Genomic DNA, 27,037 nt, shown 5'->3' with positions numbered 1-27,037 from the left:
ATAACCAATCCTACCTATTGCAAAAAATATCCGGCATATCTGTGTCTAACTTAGTTGACAAATGGTGGTATAACAAAAATTCTCCAACTTTAGCTATAGCATTTCCTAATGTTTCTTCCTATTTAGAAATCCCAGCTGAAACTAATTTCTTCCAATCTAATTTCAATATTCTTTATTCCCAAACCAAAGTTTATTTCCCTACTTTTGATGATAACAACGCCATTCAAATTCAGAAACAACTTGCCAAATTTGATAAGCCATAGGATTTTCACAGATGGGTCAAAATCCATTTTGGGAGTTGGTTGTGCGGTATATATCCAAAACAATCAAGAACACATTACGTTTAAATTAAACCAACAATGTTCCATTTATTCCGCAGAACTGTTTGCAATATATCAAGCTCTGGAATGGACTATTGAGAAAAGAATGTCTGATCAACAAATAGTAATCATGTCGGATTCAAAATCTGCGTTGTCTGCTTTAGATAATTCGCATAAGCATTTATACAAAAACAGTATTATCGTCAAAATTTTAGAAAATCAACTAAAGCTACTTGAAAGAAATAATTCAGTCTCTTCCATTTGGGTAAAAGGACATGCTGGTATCTCGGGTAACGCCAAAGCAGATTATTTTGCTAAAGAAGCGGCTTCAAAAGGGTTAGAAATTAGCTGGCTCAATAGAAGTGATTTAGTCTCGCTGCGTAAACAAGAATTAGAAGAAAACTGGGAAATTGAATGGAATGCTTTTTGTAACAGAAGTAACCTTTATACAAAAATTCACCCTGTTTTACCTACTGTGCCTTTTGCTGCAAGAAGTCATCCCAGTAGAAGAGTATATTCAATGTTTGTTAGATGCCTTGTTAATCATGCTACTGTGAAAGCCTATCTTCATAGGTTTAATTTAAGTGAAACCGAACTTTGTGATTGTAATGGTAACTGACGATATCAATCATTGGATGTTCGGGTGCATTATATAATGATGCTGCTATTAAGTATCTATTGGAAAATCTGATAAAAGAACAAATACCTCTTCCTCGGTGTCAATCTTCCATTTTATATATCTCTCGTCATAATATTAGGTTTAACCAAATTTTTTGGGAATATTTAAAAAGGACTAAAAGAAAAATTTAGGATGGAATGTGTAATGTGAATGTATAAATCTAGCTTTGTTCCCTCTGTCTATCCTTATGTTATATAGTTACCTCCTAGCCGTTACCTGTCTTGTGTTGTAATAAAGTCGCTATGAAAGGCACCTTAGCGTGAAAAGTATCCCTACATTATGTAATCCCTTGTTGGTTCTAAATATTCACTTTAAGTTGGTTAGGGCATTGAATGAAACGAATGAATGTATGGTTTTTTATCAATCTACTGATTCTTGTGATACTGACGTTTACATTATAATTTTAATCTAGCTCTATGTGAAGTACTATTTTGTTAAGAAATGCAATAGGTCAATACATCATTAACAAATTCAAGTAGTCAAATACATTATCGTGGCTGAATGGATCAAGTTATCCAAAGCCATTAATTAAATAAAAAAAAATAATATTCAATAAATTTAAATAAAATAAAATACAATCAAATTAAAATAAAATTGGAGGGGCTGTAGATTGTTACCAGTTTTTAGTATATCATTGTACTTTAAAAAAGTAGCCTATAGCTATTTATTTAGTCCTCTAGGCGCAGCTGAACCTGAGATATGCCCCTCGAAATGGTCAAAAGTAGCCCTTTTTACCCTATATTTGAAGAGCTATATCTCTGAGGCCAGTGGATCGATTTTAACTCACAATACCCCATTTTTTTTATAATGTCAACTTTTTGATGAAATGGTTTACAAAACCGCAAAAGATAAGTGTTAATTTATAGGTCAAGAACAACAATAGATTGCAAAATTTTATGATTTTCAATTGTCAAAATTGAACCAAATGAGGAAAAAAATTGTGGAAACTGATATATTAAAGAATTTTTAAATACCTTTCAAACGGTCGAGAATTAAAGTTGTATGGTCGTAACAGAATTCTAATGGACCTTTCACGTGAACCCCCATTTACATTTTTTTGCCCTGTATATTCCGCATAAACAAATTTTTAAAGTTTGGTTTTTATTTTAGGTTTTTTCAAGAACAGAAACAAACATATAGAAGTACAGACTGGCGAACAACTTTACAAATATGAAATTTGTTTTAAACAAATTACTGGAGTAGATAAATTGAAAAACCATTTTGGAACAGACAATAAAGAGAAGGATTATACCTGTGAAATTTGTTTTAAACGATTTTCTAGGAAAGATTATTTAATTAAACATGTAAGAACGCACACTGGAGAAAAATCTTTTAAGTGTGAAATTTGTTTTAAATCATTTGCTAGAAAAGATTATTTAAATCAACATATAAGAACACACACTGGAAACAAACTATACAAGTGTGAATTTTGCTTAAATCAATATACTGCGGCATGTAGTTTGAACAGACATTTGAAAGTGCACGCTGGAGAAAAACCTTGCCAGTGTAAAATTTGTTTTAGGCAGTTCAGTCGAACAGAAAGTTTGAAAAAGCATTTGAAAGTGCACACTGGAGAAAAATCTTATATGTGTGAATTTTGTTGTAAACAATTTACTAGAAAAGATTATTTAAATCAACATGTAAAAACGCACACTGGAGAAAAATCTTACAAGTGTGAAATTTGTTTTAAACAATTTGCTAGAAAAGATTATTTAAATCAACATCTTAGAACGCACACTGGAAACAAACTATACAAGTGTGAAATTTGTTTTAACCAATATACTGCAGCATGTAATTTGAACAGACATTTAAAAGTGCATGCTGGAGAAAAACCTTGCCAGTGTAAAATTTGTTTTATGCAGTTCAGCCGAACGGAAAGTTTGAAAATGCATTTGAAAGTGCACACTGGGGAAAGATCTTATAAGTGTGAAATTTGTTTTAAAGAATTTATTAGAAAATCTCATTTAAATCAACATCTAATAACGCACACTGGAAACAAACTATAGAAGTGTGAGATTTGAAAAGACATTTCAGGGTGCACACTGAAGAAAAATCTTTTCAGTGTTAAATTTGTTTTAAGCAGTTTAATGAAACAGGGTGTTTAAAAAAGCATTTGAGAGTGCACGCTGGAGAAAAACCCTACCGGTATAAAATTTGTTTTAAGCAATTTAGTCAAACAGGAAGTTTGAAAAACTATTAGAGAGTATACACTGGAGAAAAAACTTACCAGTGTGAAATTTGTTTTAAGCAATTTAGTGAAAAAGCAAGTTTGAAAAGGCATTTGAATGTACACACTGGAGAAAAACCTTATCAGTATGAAATTTGTTTTAAGCATTTTTCTCGAATGAATAATTTAAAGACATTTGAGAACCCAAACTGGGGAAAAATCTTAGAAGTATGAAATTTGTTTTAAACAATTTACTAGAAAAGATCATTCTAAATGGCGGATCCAATATTTGAAAATAGTGTAATACACAGAAAAGAATATTATTATAATAAAAATAAAATTAAAATGTATTTTATTAAATTAATTCATTTCTATTAATTTAATTATATTACAGTCAAAGCGATACATTGATATCGGGTAGACGTGATTATCGATAAAGTCATTAAGCTCCCAGTTTTTGTGACAATTAGAATATTTAAATTTCGTGGTGTTTAAAAATATTTACATATTATTGTAAAATAGTGATAAAAAGTGAAAATATTCTCCCCTGATGGGGGAGAATACCAATAAGACGCAAATGCGCGAACTAAATACTGCTGAAGTTGTTAGTGTTAGTGAACAAGATATGGATACAGGAATTAATACCACCGTTTCTCCTGCTACGAGGGAAGTAAAACTTTTTAATATTAATTCTAATAATTTCGACTTTCAAAATTGTTGTGTATATGTTTGAAAAGACCAATGATCAGAATATAGGCCGATTGCACCCTATGGTTGTGGGTGATATTTTACATCAAAAATTAAAAATCAACAATATTAAGGAAATTAAAAGTATAGGAAGAAACCGTGTTAAAGTAATCCTCAAATCTATTTTGGATGCAAATAAATTAGTCAGTAATAGTCATTTAAAAGACGATAATTTAAAGGCGTACATTCCCAATCACCTCTTAGAAATCAAAGGGCTGATACGTGATGTCGATACCAAATACAACATTGAATATTTGAAAAAATATATGACCTCTAGTTCACAAATTATTGATATTAAAAGAATGCACAGGAAAATAGAAAAAGATGGAAATACAGAATATGTACCTAGACGTAATGTTATAATTACATTTGAAGGCAATTGTTTACCAAACTATGTTGTAATTAATTATGTATATTTTCAAGTTGAAAAATTGTTAGGTAAAGTTACACAATGTTATAAATGCCTCAAATTTGGACACATTTCTAGACAATGTAAAGGTACACAGGAATACTGCATACGATGTGGAGAAATAAAAACTGATACACATACATGTGATGAAAAAAAAATGTATTGCATACATTGTAAAAGTGATAAGCATATATCGATCTCTAAAAACTGTCCTTTTTTCGAACATCAAAAAAAAATAAAAAATATCATGATTGAACATAAAATTTCATATTTGGAGGCCAAAAATTTAAACGATTCTTCTTTTTCTGGTCTTATTTGTAATAACAGATTTGAAATATTGTCAAATTCAGATAGAGAGTTTCCAAAATTAACTAACACATCTGAAGTTAATAAACCTGCTTATTCCAACCTATTGAGGCCTAATTTACAGAAAACCAAAAATATTAGTCAACCAAGTTGTAGTAAATCAAGCACTGATTATAGAGAAAATAAAAAAAGAAAAGTATCATCTCCAACTTTCGAATATCCTACATCTCCTCACATCCCTTTCAGATTTGGACCATCTCAACCTTTACCACCCTTAAACAAGGAAAGTTTTTCAACTGTAGACAATGATAAAAATAAATTAGTAGATTCTTTAGTAATTCTTTTCTCAGATTTTATTCAAAATATTAATTGTTTAGAACAGGCAAAATCACTTGATATCAATATGTTAGCCAAAGGTATTAATAATGTTTTAGATAATATTTTTAAAAAATAACTAATCTAATTACTTTCAAAGCTAAACTCAAAATAATACAATGGAATGCTCGATCAGCTGTTGCTAACAAAAACAGCCTTCTCAACTTTTTAATAACCGAAGATATTGATATAGCTTTAATAAGTGAAACTTGGTTTAAACGGGATGTTGTTTATAGTTATAGAGGGTATAATGTAATGCGCGAAGATCGGGATGACGGCTATTCCGGAGTTGCTATTTTAATTAAAACTGGTATTCCCTTTGAAAACATAAAAATTTAAAAAAAATTATAATAAAGAATTGCTTGCTTGTGGTATTAAAATCTATAACAAAACTATAACAAAAGTCATTTAACTTTACTCTCTGTATATAGGTGTCCGAAAGCTAAAACTAACACCGAAGATTGGGATAAGTTATTTTCTCAATTAAAACACCCTTGTATCATTGGAGGAGATATGAACGCACATAATTCTCTGTGGGGCTCATCTAAAAATGATAAAACAGGCCATCAAATTGTGGAGACAATTCAGAATCTAGATTATGTGGTAATGAATAATGGACAACCAACTTGCCAAACGAGACCAGGAAACACAGATTCCATGATTGATGTCACATTTAGCTCACCTTCTCTCTTTGATAAAATTTCGTGGTCTGTAGATACTGATAGTTTGGGATCAAATCACTTCGTTATAAGGATTGTAATCGATATCTTGGGAACTGATGCGAATATCATTTATCCCAGCAGTAAGTGGAACATTAAAAAAGCCAATTGATCATTATACTCTCAGTTTATTGAAACCTTATTAACTAACAACCCTCACGCCTACTCAGACACGCAAGAAAAATATAATTTCCTTATTGACTGTATTAATGAAGCTTCTAAACAATCAATTTGTCAATATAAATCATTTAAATGTAAACGTACTCCCGCTCCGTGGTGGGATTCGGAATGTGATGAATCCGTTGCGGAAAGAAAGAAAGTAAACTACAAAAAAAATCCTTCTCTTGAAAATTTTTGTAAATGCAAAGAAGTGAATGCTCGTGTCAAAAAATTCCTGAAATTAAAGGCCAAACAAAGTTGGGTTGAATGGTGTTCAAAATTAAATAAACAAACTCCATCTAGTCTTATTTGGAACCAAGCAAGGAAAATGAACAGGAAAAAAGTTAACTTTCCACTGCCTCTAAGTAACACATGGGTAGACGACTTTTTTGATAAAATAGCTCCACCTTACGTAAATAATCAGATAGATGTAATACCATCTGAAACTCTCTCATCTGATCAGAATCATTTTCTCTTAACACCTTTTTCAAGAGCTGAATTAGAGTTTGCCCTTGATAATCGCGTTAGTACCTCACCAGGATATGATGCAGTCAAATATCCTATGATACAAAATTTGCCAGATAACACAAAAGAATTACTTTTAAATATATTTAACCAGATAATTTTTGAGGGTAAAGGCATAATCGATTTTAAGCGTATTATAGTTGTCCCTATTCCCAAACCGGGAAAAAACCCTAAATTAGCTGAAGCTTACCGACCTATTTCATTATTATCATGTATATTGAAGACTCTTGAACGGATGATTAAAATTAGGTTAGATTGGTGGCTAAGGGATCAAAGTCTCTTACCCGCTAACCAACATGGCTTTAAGAAAGGTTATGGAACCTTAGATTCCTTAACAACACTTGTTGTAGACATTCAGAATAGTTTTTCCAGGAACAGTTATGTACCTGCTTTATTTTTAGACATCGAAGGTGCTTACGACTCGGTATCTCTTACAATTCTCCAAGAAAAAATGATTAAATTTTTTCATATTCCAGCGCAGTTTGCTTCTAACGTTGTGAACTTGTACACAAATAGGATAATTTATTTAAAAGACAATCATACTCTTATAGGACCTAGACTTAATAACAAAGGATTACCTCAGGGCTCCGTTTTGAGTCCTATTTTGTTTAACATTTACACAGCAGATCTACACAACATCACTATTACTAATATTGCATTTAATATTGTACAATATGCTGACGATTTCTGTTTGTATACAGAACACAAAAAATATCAGCAATCTATTGAAAACCTGAATGAAGTGTACGGATTCCATAAAAAATGGTTTATAGAAAATGGTTTCGAATTATCCTGCAGTAAATCACAAGTTTGTTTATTTACCAGACATAACTTTCCTAATGCTAGTACAATCAATTTAGGTGGGCACCAATTTTCCCTTAAAAACACAATTAAATATCTGGGAATGATACTCGACCAGAAATTGACCTGGAAGTTACATATTGATGACATGTTGAACAGATGCAATAAGGGATTAAACTTTCTTAAATCAATTAATAAAACTTGGTGGGGATCGGATGTTGAAGTAAGTTTATTATTTTACAAAGCTTACATACGATCTATTTTGGATTACGGAAGTGTTTTGTATGGATCAGCAAGTAATGTACTACTAAATAAAATCAACGTTTTACAGAACTCAGCCTTACGAATATGTTTAGGAGCCATGAGATCCACTCCAGTACAAGCTTTATATTTGGAAGCCTTAGAACCTCCTTTAAATATAAGACGAAGGTTTTTGTCCAAAAAATATTTAATGAAAGTATACATACTGAACTCATCTCTATACGAAAAGATAGTCACTTTGAATTGCCATGACCTGACAAATAAATATTGGCAAAAAAAGAAATCTCCCTTACTTTGCGAAGCGTATAATCAAAATATAGCACTTTTAAAAAATATAGATAAAACGAACTACATATTCAAAAATTACTCTTCTTTCTTTTTACATACAGATATTATTGTACCAAATTATAGTGAAAATATATATTTAAATAAAAATATTGTTCTATCTATAACAAGCAAATACAAAGAGGCAATAGCTCTATATACAGATGCGTCTAAATCTCCAGATGGAACCGGATGCGCTTTTTTTATACCATCGGAACATATAGAAAAGAAATTCAAACTGAACCCGGAAACTTCGATTTATACAGCAGAGGCTATTGCAATATATGAAGCTTTATTATATGTAGCTGAAGTTGAGTTTGCCCATATTCTAATTTTGTCGGACTCCTTAGCAGTATTAAAATCCATTGGTAAATATGGACCACCTAACTTACAAGACTGCCCATACATTTATAGAATTAAACATATTATTCAAACTCTTTTAACTAAAGGAATCAATGTACATTTTCTCTGGATTAAAGCACATGCAGGATTTGAACATAATGAATATGTCGACTTATTAGCCAAAGAAAGCATTTTAACCGATACTGGTATTCTACATAAAGTAACGCTTTCTGACAGTATTGTTTCTTGCAAGTTAACATTACTTCGAGAGTGGAGCTACCAGTGGAAGGAATACTCTTTTGTGAACCAAAATAGATACTCGATAATTCAGCCAGATATTCCCAAATTTCCTTGGTACAAGTCTTTTAGAGCTTCCAGGAGGCACATAACCTCCATTATTAGAATACGTTTCGGACACGCATGTTATCCAAAGCACTTATTTAAAATAAAGGTTTTGGATGATGAAAAATGTGAGCATTGTGGAGAGGAAAGTGATTTAGATCATATATTTTTTGGTTGTTCTAAAAACAGAGTCTTCTCATCCAAACTTATAAATGATTTATTAAAATATAAAATAGCAGCTCCTTGGAATATACTATATTTATTATCACTTGGCTCTGTAGATATTTACAACTCCTTAATTAAATTTTTAAAAGACAGCAAATTATCATTATAATTCTCTAAAAATTATTGAGTTAATCTTGTTACCTTTGTCTTAAACCATTTGTATAACTTCCTCCTCCCCGTGACCTAGTGTTGTTGTGTCTTATATAAATAAATGCCTTGATAGGTCCCTAGGCGAGAAGAGTGTGTCCCTGTTCTCCTAATATCGATGTAATAATCTTTTATTTTGATAGGGCATTTAGGTAAAAATTATAATGATGACTGTCTTAGTCCTTTTGTGTCTGGCTGTATGACGATAAGTCTAAGCCAAAAAAAAAAAAAAAAAAAAAAAAAAAAATTATAAAATAAATAAAAATCATTTTATTATTTTTAATTTTTATTTTTTTTTTAATTATTAATATTTTATGAAAATGCGTTTTAATTCGCAACTTTTTCATCCGGAAACACAACTTCGTTCAAGGATGAGAATATTTCTGAAATTTTAATTATGTCTTCTTCCTTGTCTTCGTCATTATCCGCATTTAAATTTTCTGTGGAAAGTTATAATATTTTTTTTTTAATTCGCAGATGAAGACGAGAAGAAGATACAATAGGATTTGTTGTGTTAATTAATCTACAAAACGTGTCATGTAAATTGGCTATACGATCGTGTTTTCTACAATGCTCATTTCTATATGATTTGTAATACTTATTCCGGGCTTTAAAAGCTTCCACACCAAACCTTTCCACTGGCTATATGTTATTTTCAATTATCTGAGCCCCGTGCATTAGAAATTTATGGACGGATGATGACATGGGATACCATGAGCAATGAGATACGTAAATCCTAGCCGTGTCGAGCAGCAGTTTTGTTAAAAAGAATGCCATTTGTCGGAAACTTTCAAGACAAAGCAATTAAAATGCTTTTTAAGTTAAAAACAAAAGTATAGTATAGTCCAAGGCATTCAGAAAACAGTTTTGTAGCTTCAAATGCCTTTTAATCCTAATTTGTTCCAAAGAATCATTTGGATTACTATTTAAATGGGATATAGAGTACCGAAAGTTCATAAAACGAATATACCACTTAGACCCATTTGTAATACCATGAATTCTTCTTGTAGTGAACTATCAAAATTTTTATTAAATATACAACCATTTCCAAATAAAAATGACACATTTATAAAAAATACACAACATTTTTTAAATAAATTATCAAATATTTAATATAATTCAAATAATACTTTGGTAAGTTTTGACATAAATAGTTTATTTGCGAATGTGCCATTAGATAAGACTTTAAATATAGTCAAGACAAAATTAGAGAGTGATGATAGATTGGCAACTAGAACTAGACTAAACATGTCAGCTATAATGGAGTTATTAACATTATGTACTGATAATACATATTTTCAACTAAATAATGAATTCTATAAACAAAATTTTGGTCCAGCAATGAGTTTAACTCCATTATTAGTCGATATATTTATGGAAGATTTTGAAACAAATATTATTTCTAAACAAAATTTAAAACCCACAGTATGGTGAAGATATATAGATGATGACATGTATTCTCAATATGGCCTCATGGATCAGAGCTGTTGGACACATTCCTGGATGATATAAACGATAAAGAACATTTACCGTGAAAAAGGAATATAATAACACACTACCTTTCCTGGATGTTTTAATCTCTAAGAACGATACTGGATATGAGACTCAGGTGTATAGAAAACCAGCACACACCAACAGATATTTAAATTTCAAATCAAATCACAATATTAATATTAAAAATGGATCATTAAATCCTTATACGATAGAGCCAAAATTACTTGTTCTAACGAAAATTCGTTATTGGAGGAAAAACATTTGGTAACATCTGTTTTATTTAAAAATGATATTATAAGGAATTTTCAACAATCGACCGAATAGAACAGAACAAGATCCTACAGCATACACAAGGAATACTACGAGGAAAATAACAATACCATACATAAAAGGATCATCAGAAAAACTTAAAAGGATAGGAAATAAATTCAACATTCAAAACAACAAACACATTGAGATCTATTTTGTCTAAAACCAAACCTAACAATGAACAAGAAAGGACAAAGAATTGCATTTATAAAATACCTTGTGAATGCGATCAGTTCTATTTAGGTGAAACATCAAGGCCATTAAATGTTAGAATAAGCGAACATCAATCTTATATTAAAAATAGAGAATTTGATAGATCTCAAATATGTAAACACGCATGGGATAATGAACATAGGGTTCAATGGAATGATTCAAATATAGTCCTAAAAGAAACATGGTAAAAAGAGAAAAATCAAAGAAGTGGCTCTAATTATGCTAAATGAGACCAATTGTGTCGCAAATTCCTCGGCAGAATGTAGTAGGATCTGGTTATCCACATTAAGAGGAATTTATTAAAAGGAAAATACCAGTATTATTAAGTCAGTAACATATAGAGGATACATCATTTATGTTTTTTAAATAACAAACATATACAATCAGAATTTGGTGTTTATCGAAGGTAAACTAAATGCACGACCAAATACTTACCATGTCGGGATAGTATTATGAGGTTTTTTTCCTGGTTTTTCCCTCATAATTTATAATATGGAATCACTAACAGGAGAATTTTACTGTCATCATAGCATGTGTTTGTCTTTTTAAAGACGATTTACATGCTATGATTTTTTCTGACGGATATTCTCAAGTTGAAAGTTGATTTCATGCAATCGAATGAACTATCTTACAAGTAAAGTCGTCCCAGGAACGCAACTCAACAATATTGGCAATATCATTTTAAAGTCGTCTACTTTAAAATGTATAATGTATGTCTGAATTGTCAATATAAATGAGTCAGATAAAATTAATGTTTGTATTTTAAGAACGATTTCTGAGAAGTGGAATTTGAAACGTCAACAAACTTAGTTTAACCTTTAATTGTGGCTTATTCCCATTTAAATAGTAATTACTTTAAAATGCCACAAGAAAATAGCTTCAGAACAAATCATTTGGATATCTTTTTTTCGTCTCACATATTCATCTTTGACATCTTGTCCTCTCATCTGTCATACTTTAAAATTCAGTCTGTACGAGATATGAACACTCCAAAAATCGAATCCAACAGGGCAAAGGACTAATTCCGTACTGCAGTGACTTTGGATTAGGTAAAAAGATTTCTGTTTCACATTTAATGTTCGCAAAATCATTAAATTGTTTAGGCGTTTCTTGACAGATTGGGCAAGATTGCATCGACTTCGTGTCAGTGGCGAATCTAGACATTTGCCTGGGGGGAGGAACTTCCAATGAAATACCAACTGAAAGACAAACCCAAACTACATACAAAACACATAAATAAAAGGTTTTCTTTTATTTTGGACCTTTTTGGGGGGATTTTCCTTTTTTCCCCGTGTATCTGCCCCTGCTTCGTGTCTGTTATTATATTCTAAACTTTACCATCTAATAAAAGTCATGAACAATGAGAAGTAGATTCAAATTTTTGAATTATCTAATATAATTTCCAATGCTTCTTTTTATTTTATCAATTTGATTTTCATTATATTGAAATACTGAATATTGATAAGGTGGCAGAAATCTTGCAGATTGTGAGGCTCTATTATTGCACAATACAATGTTTGAGAAAGTTGATAGACGTGCCTATTCCTAGCTTAGACAAAACGTAATTTACAGCCACTGAAATCCTATCATCAATATCGAGTTTTTGCCACTTTCGGAATTTGCTAGAAACGTTCAATTAAATCAACATGTAAGAACAAACTAAACAAGTGTGAAATTTGCTTTAACTAATATACTGCACCATGACACTGGACCATGAGTGTACACTGGAGAAAAACCTTGCCAGTTTAAAATTTGTTTTATGCAGTTCAGTCAAACCGACAGTTTGAAAAGTCATTTGACGGTGCACAGTGGAAAAAAACCTTACCAGTTTTTTAATCAGTTTACTCAAGCGTATGATTTGAAAAGTCATTTGGGAATGCATACTGGAGAAAATCCTTATCATTGTAAAATTCGTTTTAAGCAATTTAGTAAAACAAGAAGTTTAAAAAATCCTTTCAATGTGCACAATTAAAAAAAATCTTAAAAGTGTGAAATTTGATTGAAGCAGTTTTCTCGAATCGATGATTTAAGAAGACACACTGCAGAAAAATCTGGAGTGTGAAATAAGTTGTCATTTTCTCAACAAGTCCAACGGCGTTTAACAGTACAAAACAATATTTTAGATTGCACTCTAAAAAAGGTTTAGGTTCATGTGTGAAATTTGTTTTAAGCAGTATACTAAGACATCTAATTTACAAAAACATTTAAAAGTGCACCCTGAAAAAACCTTAAATTATAAACATAACTTGTTTTGATTAGTAACATAAATTGTTTAAAATCGTTATGGATATTTGTTCATAGTATCTTAAGGAAATAGATTGGGAACTCGAGAAGCTCTTTTATAGAACCTGAAGATATAAGAATCCGACGAGGAGTACGACAAGGTTGCATCTTATTTAATATTTTCCCATTTAATATATATTCGGAATCTATATTCAGAAGAGCATTAGGCGAGATCCAAGGTGGATTCAAGATTAACGGAACGAGCATAGACATCAGGTACGCTGATAATACCGCATAGCTAAATGTAATAAATGCGGTAGTTCGTCATAGCGAAATGTGCGGTTTACATCTAATCGTTTCCAAAACTAAAATTCTAGTATTTTCAAAGATACCAACAAACGTACATTTGTATGTCTAGGAACAAATAATAGAACAGGTAACTTCTATAAAATATTTGGGAGCAAATATCAACAGCCAGTGTAACTCAAAAAAGAGATCCTAACAAGAATCGAACAATCGAGGAAAACACTCATGAACATAATAACATTTTTTATAAGATTAAACCTTAGTCTAGAGCTCAGAATTCGAATGATCAGGTGTTACGTTTTCTGTTTGGCTCTATGGCTGTGACAGTTGGACAACGGACTCTAAAACAGAAAAAAGAACATGCATAATCAAAGAGAAGAAAGTACAATACTTTGATCATGTGTCCTGTCCAAGTTCTTAATCCCTATGAACACCCAGCCATATACGTAGGTGATTTCAACAGCCACCATGAGATGTGGAAATACTCAGACACTGACAAAAATGGCACGTCCCTTGTGAAATGGGCAGAGGAACATGGTGCCCACCTTCTATTCGACGCCAAAGATAGAGGCACTTTCAGATCTGAGGCCTGGAGGAGAGAATATAACCCTGATCTCTGTTTTGTTACCATTGACAACAAAGGCCAACCGCTAGCAGCATCACGAAGGGTTATGCCTGACTTTCCACATAGTCAACCTCGCCTTGTCCTAATCAAGATCGGTATCAGCATTCCGATTATAAGATCGTTCCCACGCCCCAGATGGAACTTCAAGAAAGCTAACTGGTCTGCTTTCACCAGTAACCTTGACAAATGCCTAGGATGGATTCCACCAAAGAGCCAGAACTACGTGAGACTAACAGGAGCAATAATCACCTCAGCAAAAGCGACAATCCCTAGAGGATACCGCAAAGAATATATCCCTGGTTGGACAGAACAGAGCGAAAAACTGTATGAAGAATATTGCGAAGATGGAAAGCAGGAGATTGCAGACGAACTACTCCACAGCATTGATGCTGCCAGGCGTGAAAAATGGACCCAGACAGTAGAAAACCTAGACTTTCAGAAGTCAAGTCGACAAGCTTGGTCCCTACTGCGGAAACTCGGAAGTAGCAACCCACCCGTTCGCCAAACCAACCTAGTAACTCCAGACCAAATAGCTACGCACATAGTGTCAACCTCTAGGGCACCTCAAAATCGTTTACATACAATTAAAGTTAAAAAAGACCTTAAAACCATAAAATCTAGTCTTGCACACTCAACAGAATATTCCAACCCATTTACCCATGAAGAAATATCGCAAGCCCTAAATGAAATGAAAACAGGAAAAGCGCCGGGTTTCGACGCCATTCACGCTGAGTTCCTCAAACATAGCGGCAGATTCACTAGGCAATGGCTCGCAGAATTCTTTTGGAAACGTCCCCTACCAACTCAAAAGTGCAAAAATCGTCGCCATTTTAAAACCAGGGAAAAGTAATAATACACCGAAAAACTACCGCCCCATCGCACTCTTAAGTATGGTGTACAAATTGTTCGAAAGACTGTTGTATAATAGAATCAGCAAAACCATATTCCAACACTTACCAGTGGAACAGGCAGGATTTCGGCCAAACCGCAGCTGCACAGACCAGGTACTCGCCCTGACCAATTATGTGGAATCAAACTTTGTGGCGACAAACACTGTGTGGCGACAAGGGGCAATATATAAATTAATGCGAATAATCCCATGCAGAAAGACCACTAGGTTATTAACGCCATGCTATCCAACAGATGTTTTAAAGTTATATTGGAAGACAAGACTAGTACCCAAAGAAAACTGAATAATGGACTTCCACAAGGATCCGTGCTGGCTCCCATGCTTTTCAGCCTCTACATAGCAGACATGCCAGAAACCAGATCAAAAAAGTTTGGATACATAGACGACTGGACGCTTGCCACAAGTCATAAAGAATTCGAGGTCACTGAACGCATTCTAACAAACGATTTAAATGCCCTAGGAAATTATTTCTGCAAATGGTGATTGCAACCCTATCCAACTAAGACAGAAGTGTCCTGCTTTCATTTGAACAACAAGGTGGCCAACTATCAACCTCAAATCCATTTTGAGGATAGACTCCTTAACTATAATAAACACCCAAAATACTTAGGTGTTACACTTGACAGAACGCTAAACTTTAAAGAGCATCTTACTAAGACTGCTGCAAAACTCCGAACTCGTAACAACATCCTGCAAAATCTCTGCGGCACTACATGGGGCTCCTCAGCACCCACACTTAGATCGACAGCATTAGGACTGGTATACCCCGTAGCGGAATACTGTGCACCTTCTTCTTCTTCAAGTGCCATCTCCGCGGCGGAGGTCGGCAATCATCATAGCTATTCGGACTTTTGAGACGGCTGCTCTGAAAAGTTCATTTGATGTACATCGGTACCACTCTCTCAGGTTGCGCAGGCATGACATTCTACGCCTCCCTATGCTTCTCTTTCCTTGGATCTTTCCCTGCATAATCAGTAGGAGCAAGGTGTATTTCTCTCCACTTGTAATATGTCCGAGATATTCAAATTTTCTTGTTTTTATTGAATTTGAGTATGCACCAGTTTGGATAAACAGTCCACATACTCACCGTGTTGATGCCCAACTCAACCAAGCCATGCGAACTATATCGGGCACAATCAAGGCCACGCTCACTTACTGGTTACCAGCTTTGAGTCATATAGCTCCACCACCCATCCGCCGGGAACATGCGCTTGTCAGAGAATTTACAAAAATCAATACTGATCCTGAGCTCCGCTCTCATGTCGGACCTTCCGTCAGAGACATAAATAGGCTCCGTTCAAGACACCCGCCTCTAAAAACAGCAAAAAGGCTAGTAGACCAAAACTTTAATGTAACTGAACGGTGGAGAGAACAATGGGAGAATAACGCTGCACCAGCTAACTGGAACATGCCATGTATTACAAGCAAACCTGAGGGCTTCAACCAACCGAGACGAATTTGGACCACACTTAATAAAATAAGGACGAACTGTGGCAGATGTTCCGACTCACTTTTTAGATGGGGAAAAATACAATCACCAAATTGCGACTGCGGCGCCGAAAGGCAAACAGTAAAACACATGGTAGAGGAATGCCCGATTAGATCCTATAACGGCAACCCTTCGGATTTCCTGGCTGCTACAAAAGAGTCAATCGAATATATTTATAATCTAGATGTTTGTTTGTAGAATAATATTTTTGTATTTACTGTTGTTTGTAATTTATATATATGTATATATATGAACCTGTGATGTAGCCATACGCTAAATAAATAAATAAAATCATGTGTTGAGAGGTGAAAGATATGAATTACTCCAAATCATATTGGAACGTGAAGATCAGTTGGAAGACGCCAGAACTCATGCCTGAAAGACCTGAGGAAATGACTTGACCGCTCATCCACAGAAGTCTTTCATGTAGCAGTTTCCAAAGCTACAATTGCCTTTTGAATTGCCAACCTTCGAAAGTAGACGGCGCAATAAGAAGAAGATCTTGAGGACCTTTTGTATAATTTAAAACATTTGGCAAATATAAGTCAGAAAGTATTAGTACACTTGCACTATTGATAAATTAATTTTTACAGATGTTAGAACTTATGATATGAACTAAAGCACTGCATTAAATTGTCCTAAAAATTAGTAACTTGGTAATAAAAAATAACTTGGTCGCTGATGATACATAAACTGATGATCAAAAAATAAATTTTATTTAACAGTCGATGTAGGATTAAAAGTTTTTAATATTAGAAAAAATATGTTACAGATTTTTTAAATAGAATTATAGACACAGGATGGCTGTCAAGAGAATGTGGAAACAACCCTTTAATACCTAAACTGAGAAAATTTAATTAACAAAATTTAAAGCTTGCCTATGAAAAACCAAAACTTATATAAATAGTCTAAACAAAACACATTCACCACGTCATGCAATATTGTGCTTCTTACAAAGCCACAATTTGCAAAAATATTTGGTTTGTCATTTTCTACAACACAATATCTCCTTTTATTTGGGGGATGGAGGTTCAGTACCTATTCACTTGATCAAATTTGGTAGTTACCTCTCGAATATGTTTCGGTAAATTTAAGATAGTTGCTTTTTTACATTTCCCTTTACTATGTGATGTATGCACGTACCTGTCACCTGTCATTTCCTTGTTATAAAATAATTGTTTGTGTAAATGACTTATTTATTACTTTACATTATTTACATACACAACCTTACCTAATCGAAATCTTATAACGAAGCTAAAGTATGTGTCTAAAACCCTGGCCCAGTTTGTTAGATATAAATTGATCATTTTGCATTTAAAAGTAATCACTGTTTTAAGGGGATGGTTAGGTGGGGATGTGATTCTCGAGAAATAAGGGTTCGTAATAACTTCACTGAGAAATAGATAGCAACGCACAGGTTGATATAAATGATAATAAAACACATTGCTTGATGTGGTGTATTCAGATAAAAAATAAAACAATAGACATTATTAAAACTACATTATACAGATACACACATGTTGATTGCTATGTAGGCAATATGACAATACCAATGAATATGGCAGACGGCAGACAACCGTTGACAGCATCCTACGTCACAATGGTTGACAGGATTGCCAAGTATAATCTTGTTACACCCTCCCCCTTTGGATCAGACGTAGAAGATAACTGATACAAAACATGTATGATTGTTGATTGTTGGCGAGGGCTTGGGACAAATCTCGGGCATCATTCATGGGCGTCTTGGTAACGCTTAGGACGGTGCTTGGAACGCCTGGGTCTCTGCATAGAACCATTACTCTTTGCAGGCAAAGAGGTACTTCTGGGGTCACGGGTTGTGGTTTCAGGTACACCAGAACTTGCGGATTGCTGCGTTGGCTTTAGGTGTCGTTTTGGGATAGCCCCTTTGGCTTCATCTGGAACACCTTTCTGCAACGTGTTTGAAGGTCGTCCTCTACTACGTAACTCATGTAGAGGTGTTATAGGCGAATTGGAATCATCTTCCACAAAAGGATGGAGAGCAGATACATGGTACTTTCCAATTGCTATATCCGAGTGCGTTACAGTTGCTAACTCGTACGAAGTAGGAGAAAGTTGGTTGAGGATAAGGTATGGGCCATCGCGACATGGCGCAAATTTGGAAGACAGTCCTGCATCACTCTTACTAAGGATGTGAGTCTTTACGAGAACTTTCTGTCTTTTGTTAAACACAACGGTTTCGCGAAAGTGTTTATCTGCGTATAGTTTCGAAGCGTCTTGGCGTAACTCATTATTCTCACGCACACTTAGTAAAATGTCTGTATGTCTGCGCAAGTACGGCGTTATCTCAGGAATAACCGTTTCACTCGCGATAATAGCTCGTAAGTCTTTATGCACATCTGTGGGCGTACGTAGCTCACGTGCAAAGTTCAAATACGCCGGGGAATAACCGGTAGCTAAATTTGGTACCGTATTCATGGAAAAACGAATACTGGGTAGCACTTCATCCCATTTAGTAAGGTCCCTTTGCACTAATATAGAAATCTGAATCTTTAGATCGCGATTTTTACGTTCTTCCGGATTTGAGGCAGGGTGATAAACAGGAATGAGTGATTGCTGAATACCTAGGCAGTATGTAAACTGCTGCATTATTTTACTAACGAATTGGGATCCGTTGTCACTTATTATTCTACGAGGGGTGCCGTATCGTAAACATATTTCTCTTATTAGTACCTTTGTGCACTCCTCCGCAGTAGCTTGTTTTAACGGGAATATTTCTATCCATGTCGTGGAAATATCTTCCACTGCGAAAATCCATCTGTACCAACAAGGTCTTAATTATATCGATACAAGACTCCCTGATTCATGACATAACCGCGATCAGTATATCGGGTGATGTCTACTAATTCAGGTTCTTCCGATTTAAGGAAATCAATAATAATTTTAAGCTGTGAGTCAGTGAACTGTTCCTCTCTAAGTTTCTTATTACTCATCGTTGGTACATCCATTGCGATAGTACAGAGGTCACAAATATCTTTCGTGTCTGGACCACAGATAGGCCTTGATAACATATCGGCGATACGATTCGTTCGTCCGGGAGCATATTCAATTCGTAGGTCATAACTTTGCACTTCCAATGACCATCTAGCAAGGCGGCCAGTAGGAGATTTTAGTGACATCAACCATCTCAGTGGTTGATGATCTGTTTTGACAATAATGGACGAACTTTCTATGTAACCCCGGAATTTATTAATTGCATATAGTATAGCTAAAGCTTCTTGCTCTCTCGTACTATAGTTACGTTCAGCGGCTGTGAGTAAGCGACTTGCATACTCTATCGGCTTTTCATTTTCTTCCTCCCCCTGGAGGAGACATGCGCCAAGTGCATATGAACTTGCGTCTGTTTTTACTATAAAAGAGTTTGTAAAAGTTGCTTGTTGTAGAATAGGAGCTTGCGTAAGCAATCTTTTAAGAGTTTCATAAGCCTGGTTTTGTGCCGGTCACCAAACAAATGCTACATTCTTCCTAGTTAAGTCTGAAAGAGGTTTGGATATACCTGAGAAGTTTGGCACAAAACGTCGAAACCAACTACAAGTTTGTAAAAATGATAAAACATGTTTAACATTGCGTGGTATAGGCATGTCAGCAATTGCTGATATCTTCCCAGGATCAGGAGCGATCCCATTGGGCGTCAGAAGGTGCCCTAAATACTTGACAGAAGAGCGCACAAAAGTACATTTCGCCCTATTTACACACAATTTAAATACTTGCAATCTTTGAAACACATTAGTTAGATCGTTGATATGATTTTCAAACGAACTAGATACAATAATAATATCATCTAAATATGCCAAAATAGTGACACTTGGTAATCCGCTACGAAAACGATCAATAAGAATTTGAAAAGTAGCAGGCGCGTTTCGGAGACCAAAAGGCATACGATTAAATCTAAAAATACCAAAAGGAGTAATAAAAAAAGTTTTATCTGGATCTGATGGACGAACACTTATTTGATGATAACCACTTTTCAAATCTAGTGTTGTCATAAATAGTGTATGTGTTGTCGCATGCAACAGATCGTCCATCCTCGGCAGAGGATACCTATCTGGTACAGTTATTTCGTTGAGGCGTCTGTAATCGACGCACATGCGAAAAGTACTGTCTTTTTTAGGAACGAGCACAGTAGGTGCAGCATAAGCTGAGTCGGATTCATCAATGATTTCCATTTCCAATAAATGATGGATTTCATTTTTGAGTATTTCAGCTTTCTCAGGAGTTGTCCTATAAGGAGGCACAGCGATTGGAATGTCACTGGTTAAATTAATACAATGTTCAGCAAATGGTGTAGGTTCATTATGTTCCATAAAAACACCACTGTACTGATTTATCAAGCATTGTAAGGTACTACGGTCAGAAGTATTTAACTGTGAGGCTTCGTCCTGTCGTAAAGTGAGTTCAAGAAGGTTAATTGAAGCATTGCAGAAGTTGGGTTCCCGTAATAATTTATGTTGAACATTAGGAGAATCAGCAAATGAGAATTTCATTTGAGGGATATTAATAATAATATCAGCATTTTTTAAGAAGTCTATGCCAAGAAGAGTTTTAGCTGATGCTCAGTGTGCTAGTGTGCTCAGGAAATGCAACAAAAGTTGTAGGTATGGATCTATCTAATAGGAGAACCAAACATTCAAAAATATGAGCTGTTACTGTGCGGCTTACGCCGTCAGCAAGCACTAAACTCATTTCCTTGGAAACATAGTGTAGACCTTTGTTTATAAAATGATTGTATAGCTTAATTCCAGCTATAGTACATTTTGTACCAGTATCAACATATGCGCAACCACTCAAACCTAAGACACTTATTGGTAAGAGGGGGCGATTATTCAAATTGTTAGTTTCTGCTAAAAGAAGCTCTACAGAAGAGGCTGATTCTTTAGTAATAGGATTTACAGAAATTTTACAGTTAGGACAATTAGTGCGAACATAACCAGGAGTATTGCAACCATAACAAACTACACTGGAAGAACGTTGAGGAGGTACACTTGAACTGCTAGGATTCGTATTTAGATGACTAGGAGGTACATACGTGCTAACTGAATCATTAGAATTAGATTATTTAGTCTTTTGACTAATATTGTTAAATTTTCTGCATTCTGACTGAATATGGCCAAAATGTTTACAAAACGTACACTTCGATTTTAATTTTATTTTGCAAGGGTTCTTTTCTGGATTTGATTGAGGTTTTTGTCGACGATCAGAGTCGGTAGCAACTAAACCTTCCTTTAAGGATGCTTCGATTTCTCGAGATTCCATTAAAAGTTCCTTAAAGTTTTGAAATTTATTTCTTGGTAGCCTTTTTCGTAATTTGCGTACCAGTAAGCCATAAATCATATCCAACTGAACCTCTTCAGTTAGGGTATAAGGTAATTGTGCAAACAAAGCTCGAATATGGGAAACAAATAATTCAGTAGGTTCACTAGAATTTTGTTCACGCGAGAATACTTCTCGAAATATTAAATGAGGCGGAAGTTTTTTCGAATAGGCATCTTTTAAGGCCTGTTCAGCATCTTCCCATGTGAGAACTGTATTTTTAATACCTTGCGACCATGTAGCAGCAAATCATTAAGCAGCATGGATAAATCACGAAGAGCATTCTCATCACTTATTTGGGAGCAATCCTTAAAAGTGATTACATTGTCAAGAAAAGCTTCAACATCAGCGTTAGTAGTACCATCAAAACGAGCAGTACATTTAACGAAATTTGCACCTGACATATGTGTAGGAGTTCTCGTAAGATCTCTGATTTGTACCAAAAGATCTTCAAATACTTGTTTATTAGAATTAGTAAGTACTGAAAGTAAAGATTAAAACTGATCTTGAGACATTGTTATCATAGTAGGAGCAGAACACTCTCCTGTAAGATTTTGTGAATTGGCTTTCAGCATTGTTCAAGATATAACAGACAACCAAATATTACTAAATATGCAATAAAATTATTTTATTGTAAAACTGAAATGGTTATATAAGCAATAAAAGTTATTTTATTGAAAAAAGATATATAATTATGAGGAGCAATAAGTTATTTTATTGAGAATGGGATATAATTATATGCAATAAAAGATTTTATTGAAAGAGTTATATAATTATACGCAATAAATGTTATTTTATTGAAAAAGTTGTATAATTATACGCAATAAATGTTATTTTATTGAAAAACTTGTATAATTATACGCAATAAAAGTTATTTTTATTGAAAAAATTGTATAATTACACGCAATAAATATTATTTTATTGAAAAACTTGTATAATTATACGCAATAAATGTTATTTTATTGAAAAACTTGTATAATTATACGCAATAAAAGTTATTTTATTGAAACTTTTTATTTACTACTTTGTATTTACTACAGAACTGCTGTTAACGAATCAACAGACCAGACACCAGCCAGAGTACTATTCGGACGTGAGATGCGACTACCTTGTGATCTAGAGTTTGGGTGTCGACCTGGAGAGGATGTAGCAGGTGAAGATTATGTAATAGAATTACGAAGAAGAATGGACGATGTACACGAGTTGGTCCGTTCCCATCTTCAGATCGCTAGCGATCGAATGAAGAAACTGTACTATACGCAAGTACAGAAACGCAAGAAGAACGACAAAGTCTGGCTCCATATTCACAAAAAGCGAAAAGGTTTTTCTCCCAAGTTGCAGCAGTTTTGGGAAGGTCCACTACCGTCATCTACCGAATAAGCAAGATTCCGAGGGTGAAGCCGATGATAGTACACCATAACCGGCTGGCGTCTTTCGAAGGTGACCACGACGTAGATGAAGAAGTGGAAGTAAACCAAGTCCAAGATGTGGGGGCCTATGGAGGTACCGGTAAAGCAAGACATGGTGTTATCACTGAAGAAAAGCAAGATCTACTCGCGCTTCCCGATGACTACTCGCTGGCCCTTACTATCCCGGCCAGTATCAAAGACGCACCAGGGTTAGCATCCGTCTTTCGAAGGAAGTTCGGTCGAGTTGCAGAACTTCAATGCCAAGTGCCAGCTCCCGGGAAAGTCTTGAAACTCCAACATGCATCACGTTATCTTTTCTATCTGGTAACAAAAGACACTGCCCGTGACCAACCTACCTACCGAGATGTATGGGAAGCCTTACTTCAATTGAGAGAGCACGTACTAGAGTCCGACGTGCAAAAGTGAGCCATGCCAAAGTTAGAGTGCCGCCAATTAGATTGGAGGGTTATCCGAAGTATGGTGGAGGAGATCTTTAAAGACACCGAAGTACAGGTGTTACCTAGTCTGTTGCAATCCGCATAGTTACTGGTGCGGAGAGAAAACCGTCCCTTGTCATTTTTATACAACTAGAAGTTGTAAAAGAGGGTCCAGTTGCCGATACCAGCATATCGTTCCAGTTCCAGTCCCGACAAGGTTCCAGGAGGAACCATCTTTTAAGAGGGGGGCAATGTTACGATAAATACTATGACTCATCAAACTATAAACATATTATTTCCAATTCTATTCTATTCTAGTAAGTTCGCCGCTCAGCTGAAAAACCTGTCTGCCTTCCATCCTTTTCGAGAGGGTCGCCGTCCGAATTCAAAGTGATTCTCGATTAATGATATTTTATATTTCTTCTTCTTCTTCTTCTTTTTATATAGACATGATTCTGTCTGTTTTTCAATGTGCCTCTAGTAAGTTGTCATTCCATCGTTTGCGTGGTCTTCCTACTGATCGTCTTTCTATTGGGGAACCGTCTCTTGCCGTCTGTACTACTCTATTTGTTGTCATTCGGCTTATATGATCGTTCCATTCTACTCTTCTATTTCTTATCCAGTTTTTGATGTTCTTCACATCTATGTCGTATATCTGTACTTCTAGCTCTATCCCATAGTGTCTTACCATCAATTTTTCTAAGTGTTTTCATCTCTGCTGTTTCTAACATCCTTTTTGTTCTCTCTGTGTCAGGTCTTGTTTCTGCCGCGTATGTCATTATTGGTCTGATGACTGTTTTGTAAATTCTGCCTTTCGTTTCTTTCCCGATATTTTTATTTCTCCATATTGTTTCATTTAGGCAGCCTGCGGCTCTGTTTGCTCTATTCACCTCATCTTCCACTTCGGTTTCGAGCTTTCCGTGGCTAGATAATGTGATGCCTACATATTTAAACTCCATCACTTGTTCTATTATCTGACCTTCCAGCTCCAATTTACATCTTAGTAAATTTGCTGTTATAACCATGCATTTTGTCTTTGTTGGGGAAATTAACATGTTAAATTTTCTGGCGGTTATATTAAATTGGTGCAGCTTACGTTGTAAATCATCTTCACTTTGAGAGAGTAGTATTGCGTCGTCTGCTGAAACCTAAATAAATTTTAGGGGGTGGTATATGGAGAAGGAGATGATAAATTAGAGAAGAACTAGCAAAGAAGTTATAATAAAAAGAATGGCTTAGCTCAAAAGAACACAGAGACACAAAACCTCAAGCAAGAATTCGGGCTAGCCTCACTACACTAGAATTTGGCTTTGAGATAAGGGGAAAAGAGATCTTTTAACCAAAAGAATACAATATAATAATGCACCTGAAAATCTGGAACTATAAAAGGGGTAAGATAAGAGAATATACGGAGATGCCTAGGAAAATACTGAAATGGGCGCCAGCTAATTTCTGAAGGAAATTAACGAAAAAATAAATGAAGTTATGAACAACAAGGAATAAAGTACTATTGATATAATACCCTGTAATAATGTTTAAAAACCGAAAAAGACGCTATTGACCTTGTTCTGCTATATTATAACTGTAAGCAGGAACTGAAATAAAAGCAAAACTACTTGTAACAAATATATTTATAATATTAACAACTAACAAAACTCAGATACATAAATTTCTTCCCTTCCCTTTTAAAAAAAACGCTATACAAATATCATGAACCCCTTCCCTAACAATGAATCTAATTTAATTAATTAATAACTATTTACCTAATTTCTTATAGATGATACAAAAACTGTAATAAGTACTAACCTTGGTATATGCATATACAAAGTTGTAAGTTACAAGAAAAAACCTTAACCCTATGAAACTTGATGTTAATGTCTGTCACAACACCTGAGGTCCTGGTTAAGTCCCCTTAAAACTCTGACGGTCCTTGGGGCTCCGAAAAAGCGAATGAAGGAGAACGCTGTGGTTCTGGAGACAATCGGTTCCTGGTTAAAAATGGGTTGAAGTAGGTGTTTGGTTAAACTAATCCTAATATTAATCGTTATCCTAATCGGGTGAAATCTGGGTTTTAAATAATCATTTTGGCAGATATGGAAGCCGGGTTTTAAATAATCATTTCGGCAGATTTGGAAGCCGGGTTTTTCAATCAAGATTCTTTATCATATTATGTTGTTCCAATTCCTCCCTTGATGTTCGGGGAAAATATTAAATCCAATCCCAGATTTTCTACCCGATTTTAAGACAAAAAAAATGCCGGTTAAGGCTTGGAGAAATACACCTCTCTGTGTGAGTTGTTGGCCAAAACTGACCTTAGCCGAGCGCCTCTTGACCTGTAGTTGTTACACTTGCGCATCGTCTCGTCTATTGCCCATAAACGTTTCATAAACGGGATTCTGAGGGGTTTTAGGATTTTAATAATAAATTATATTAATTAATTATATGTTAGCAGTTGTGACTGCTACACTGCATAGTAGATTATTTTAAGTTGTTTTTCTCCCATTTGGTATCCTTTTTTAGTTCTTACTTTTTTTATTATTTCGTCCATAATCAGGTTGAACAATAGAGGATTCAGGGAATCTCCCTGTCTTATCCCATTGCCAGCTTCAATAGGGTCGGTTAGTTCTTCTTCTACTTTTACTTTTATTGTGTTGTTTTGGTAGATATTTTCGATCGTTTTGATTATTTCTAGAGGTATGTATCTTGCATTCAGTAAGTGGATAACGTCTTTTAATTTGACCCGGTCAAATGCCTTTTTAAGGTCCACGAAACATAGATATGCCGGTGTGTTGTATTCTAATGACTTCTCTTGCACTTGCCTTATTATAAATATAGCGTCGGTGCATGATCTTCCCGACCTAAAACCTTGTTGTTCTTCTGCTAGTGTTATAATTTCATTCAATTTATTTGTTATCACTTTGGTTGTTAATTTGAGTGTTGTGTTTAATAAATTAATTCCTCTGTAATTTTCCGGGTCCGATTTGTCTCCCTTTTTGAAGAGAGGTATTAGGATGCTTGATCTCCATTCTTGAGGAATTCTGTTTTGTTCCATTATTTTTTTAATTAGTTTTAGTAGTTGTTTGATCAAATCTGGTCCTCCATACTTTAGGAGTTCGTTCGGTATTCTGTCCTCTCCTGGTGATTTTCTATTTTTTAATTTCCTTAATGCTTCGTTTACCTCTTCCTCCTCAATATTTATTTCTTCGTTTGTCGTCACCTCTGGTGTTGGTGGTTCATCATCGTCACCTTTAGCAAACAGGGATCGAAAGTAGTCTACCCACGTTTCCTTCTGAATGTGTTTCGTTTTTATTAGTTCGTTCATCTCTTTTCTTTGTCCTCTGATCATTCTACATATTTCTTTTTGTCTTCCGTAGAAATCGTGTTCCATCTGTTTTGAGAAACTCTGCCAGTGTTCCTTTTTTATT

At 34.7% G+C, this 27,037-nt stretch overlaps 1 protein-coding gene across 3 annotated transcripts in view; it reads left to right on the top strand.

The window, feature by feature from the left end:
• The window catches only part of LOC140443546 (arginine-hydroxylase NDUFAF5, mitochondrial-like), a 119,482-nt gene that overhangs the window by 26,878 nt on the left and 65,567 nt on the right, over positions 1-27,037 (top strand). The window contains exon 3 of one of the 3 annotated variants that reach the window (XM_072534861.1): positions 2,110-3,547. The exons of 1 other annotated variant lie outside the window; for it this stretch is intronic. In XM_072534861.1, coding sequence (XP_072390962.1) covers positions 2,110-3,005 — 896 coding nt within the window. In that variant the 3' untranslated portion in view covers positions 3,006-3,547. Of the gene's footprint in view, positions 1-2,109; positions 3,548-27,037 lie in introns of those variants that run through there. One more of the 3 variants, XM_072534859.1, reaches the window with a different exon arrangement.

This window comes from Diabrotica undecimpunctata, chromosome 6 (genome assembly GCF_040954645.1).
Source record: "Diabrotica undecimpunctata isolate CICGRU chromosome 6, icDiaUnde3, whole genome shotgun sequence".
NCBI classification, from domain to species: Eukaryota; Metazoa; Arthropoda; class Insecta; order Coleoptera; family Chrysomelidae; genus Diabrotica; species Diabrotica undecimpunctata.
This window is presented reverse-complemented; position numbering and strand designations above follow the sequence as displayed.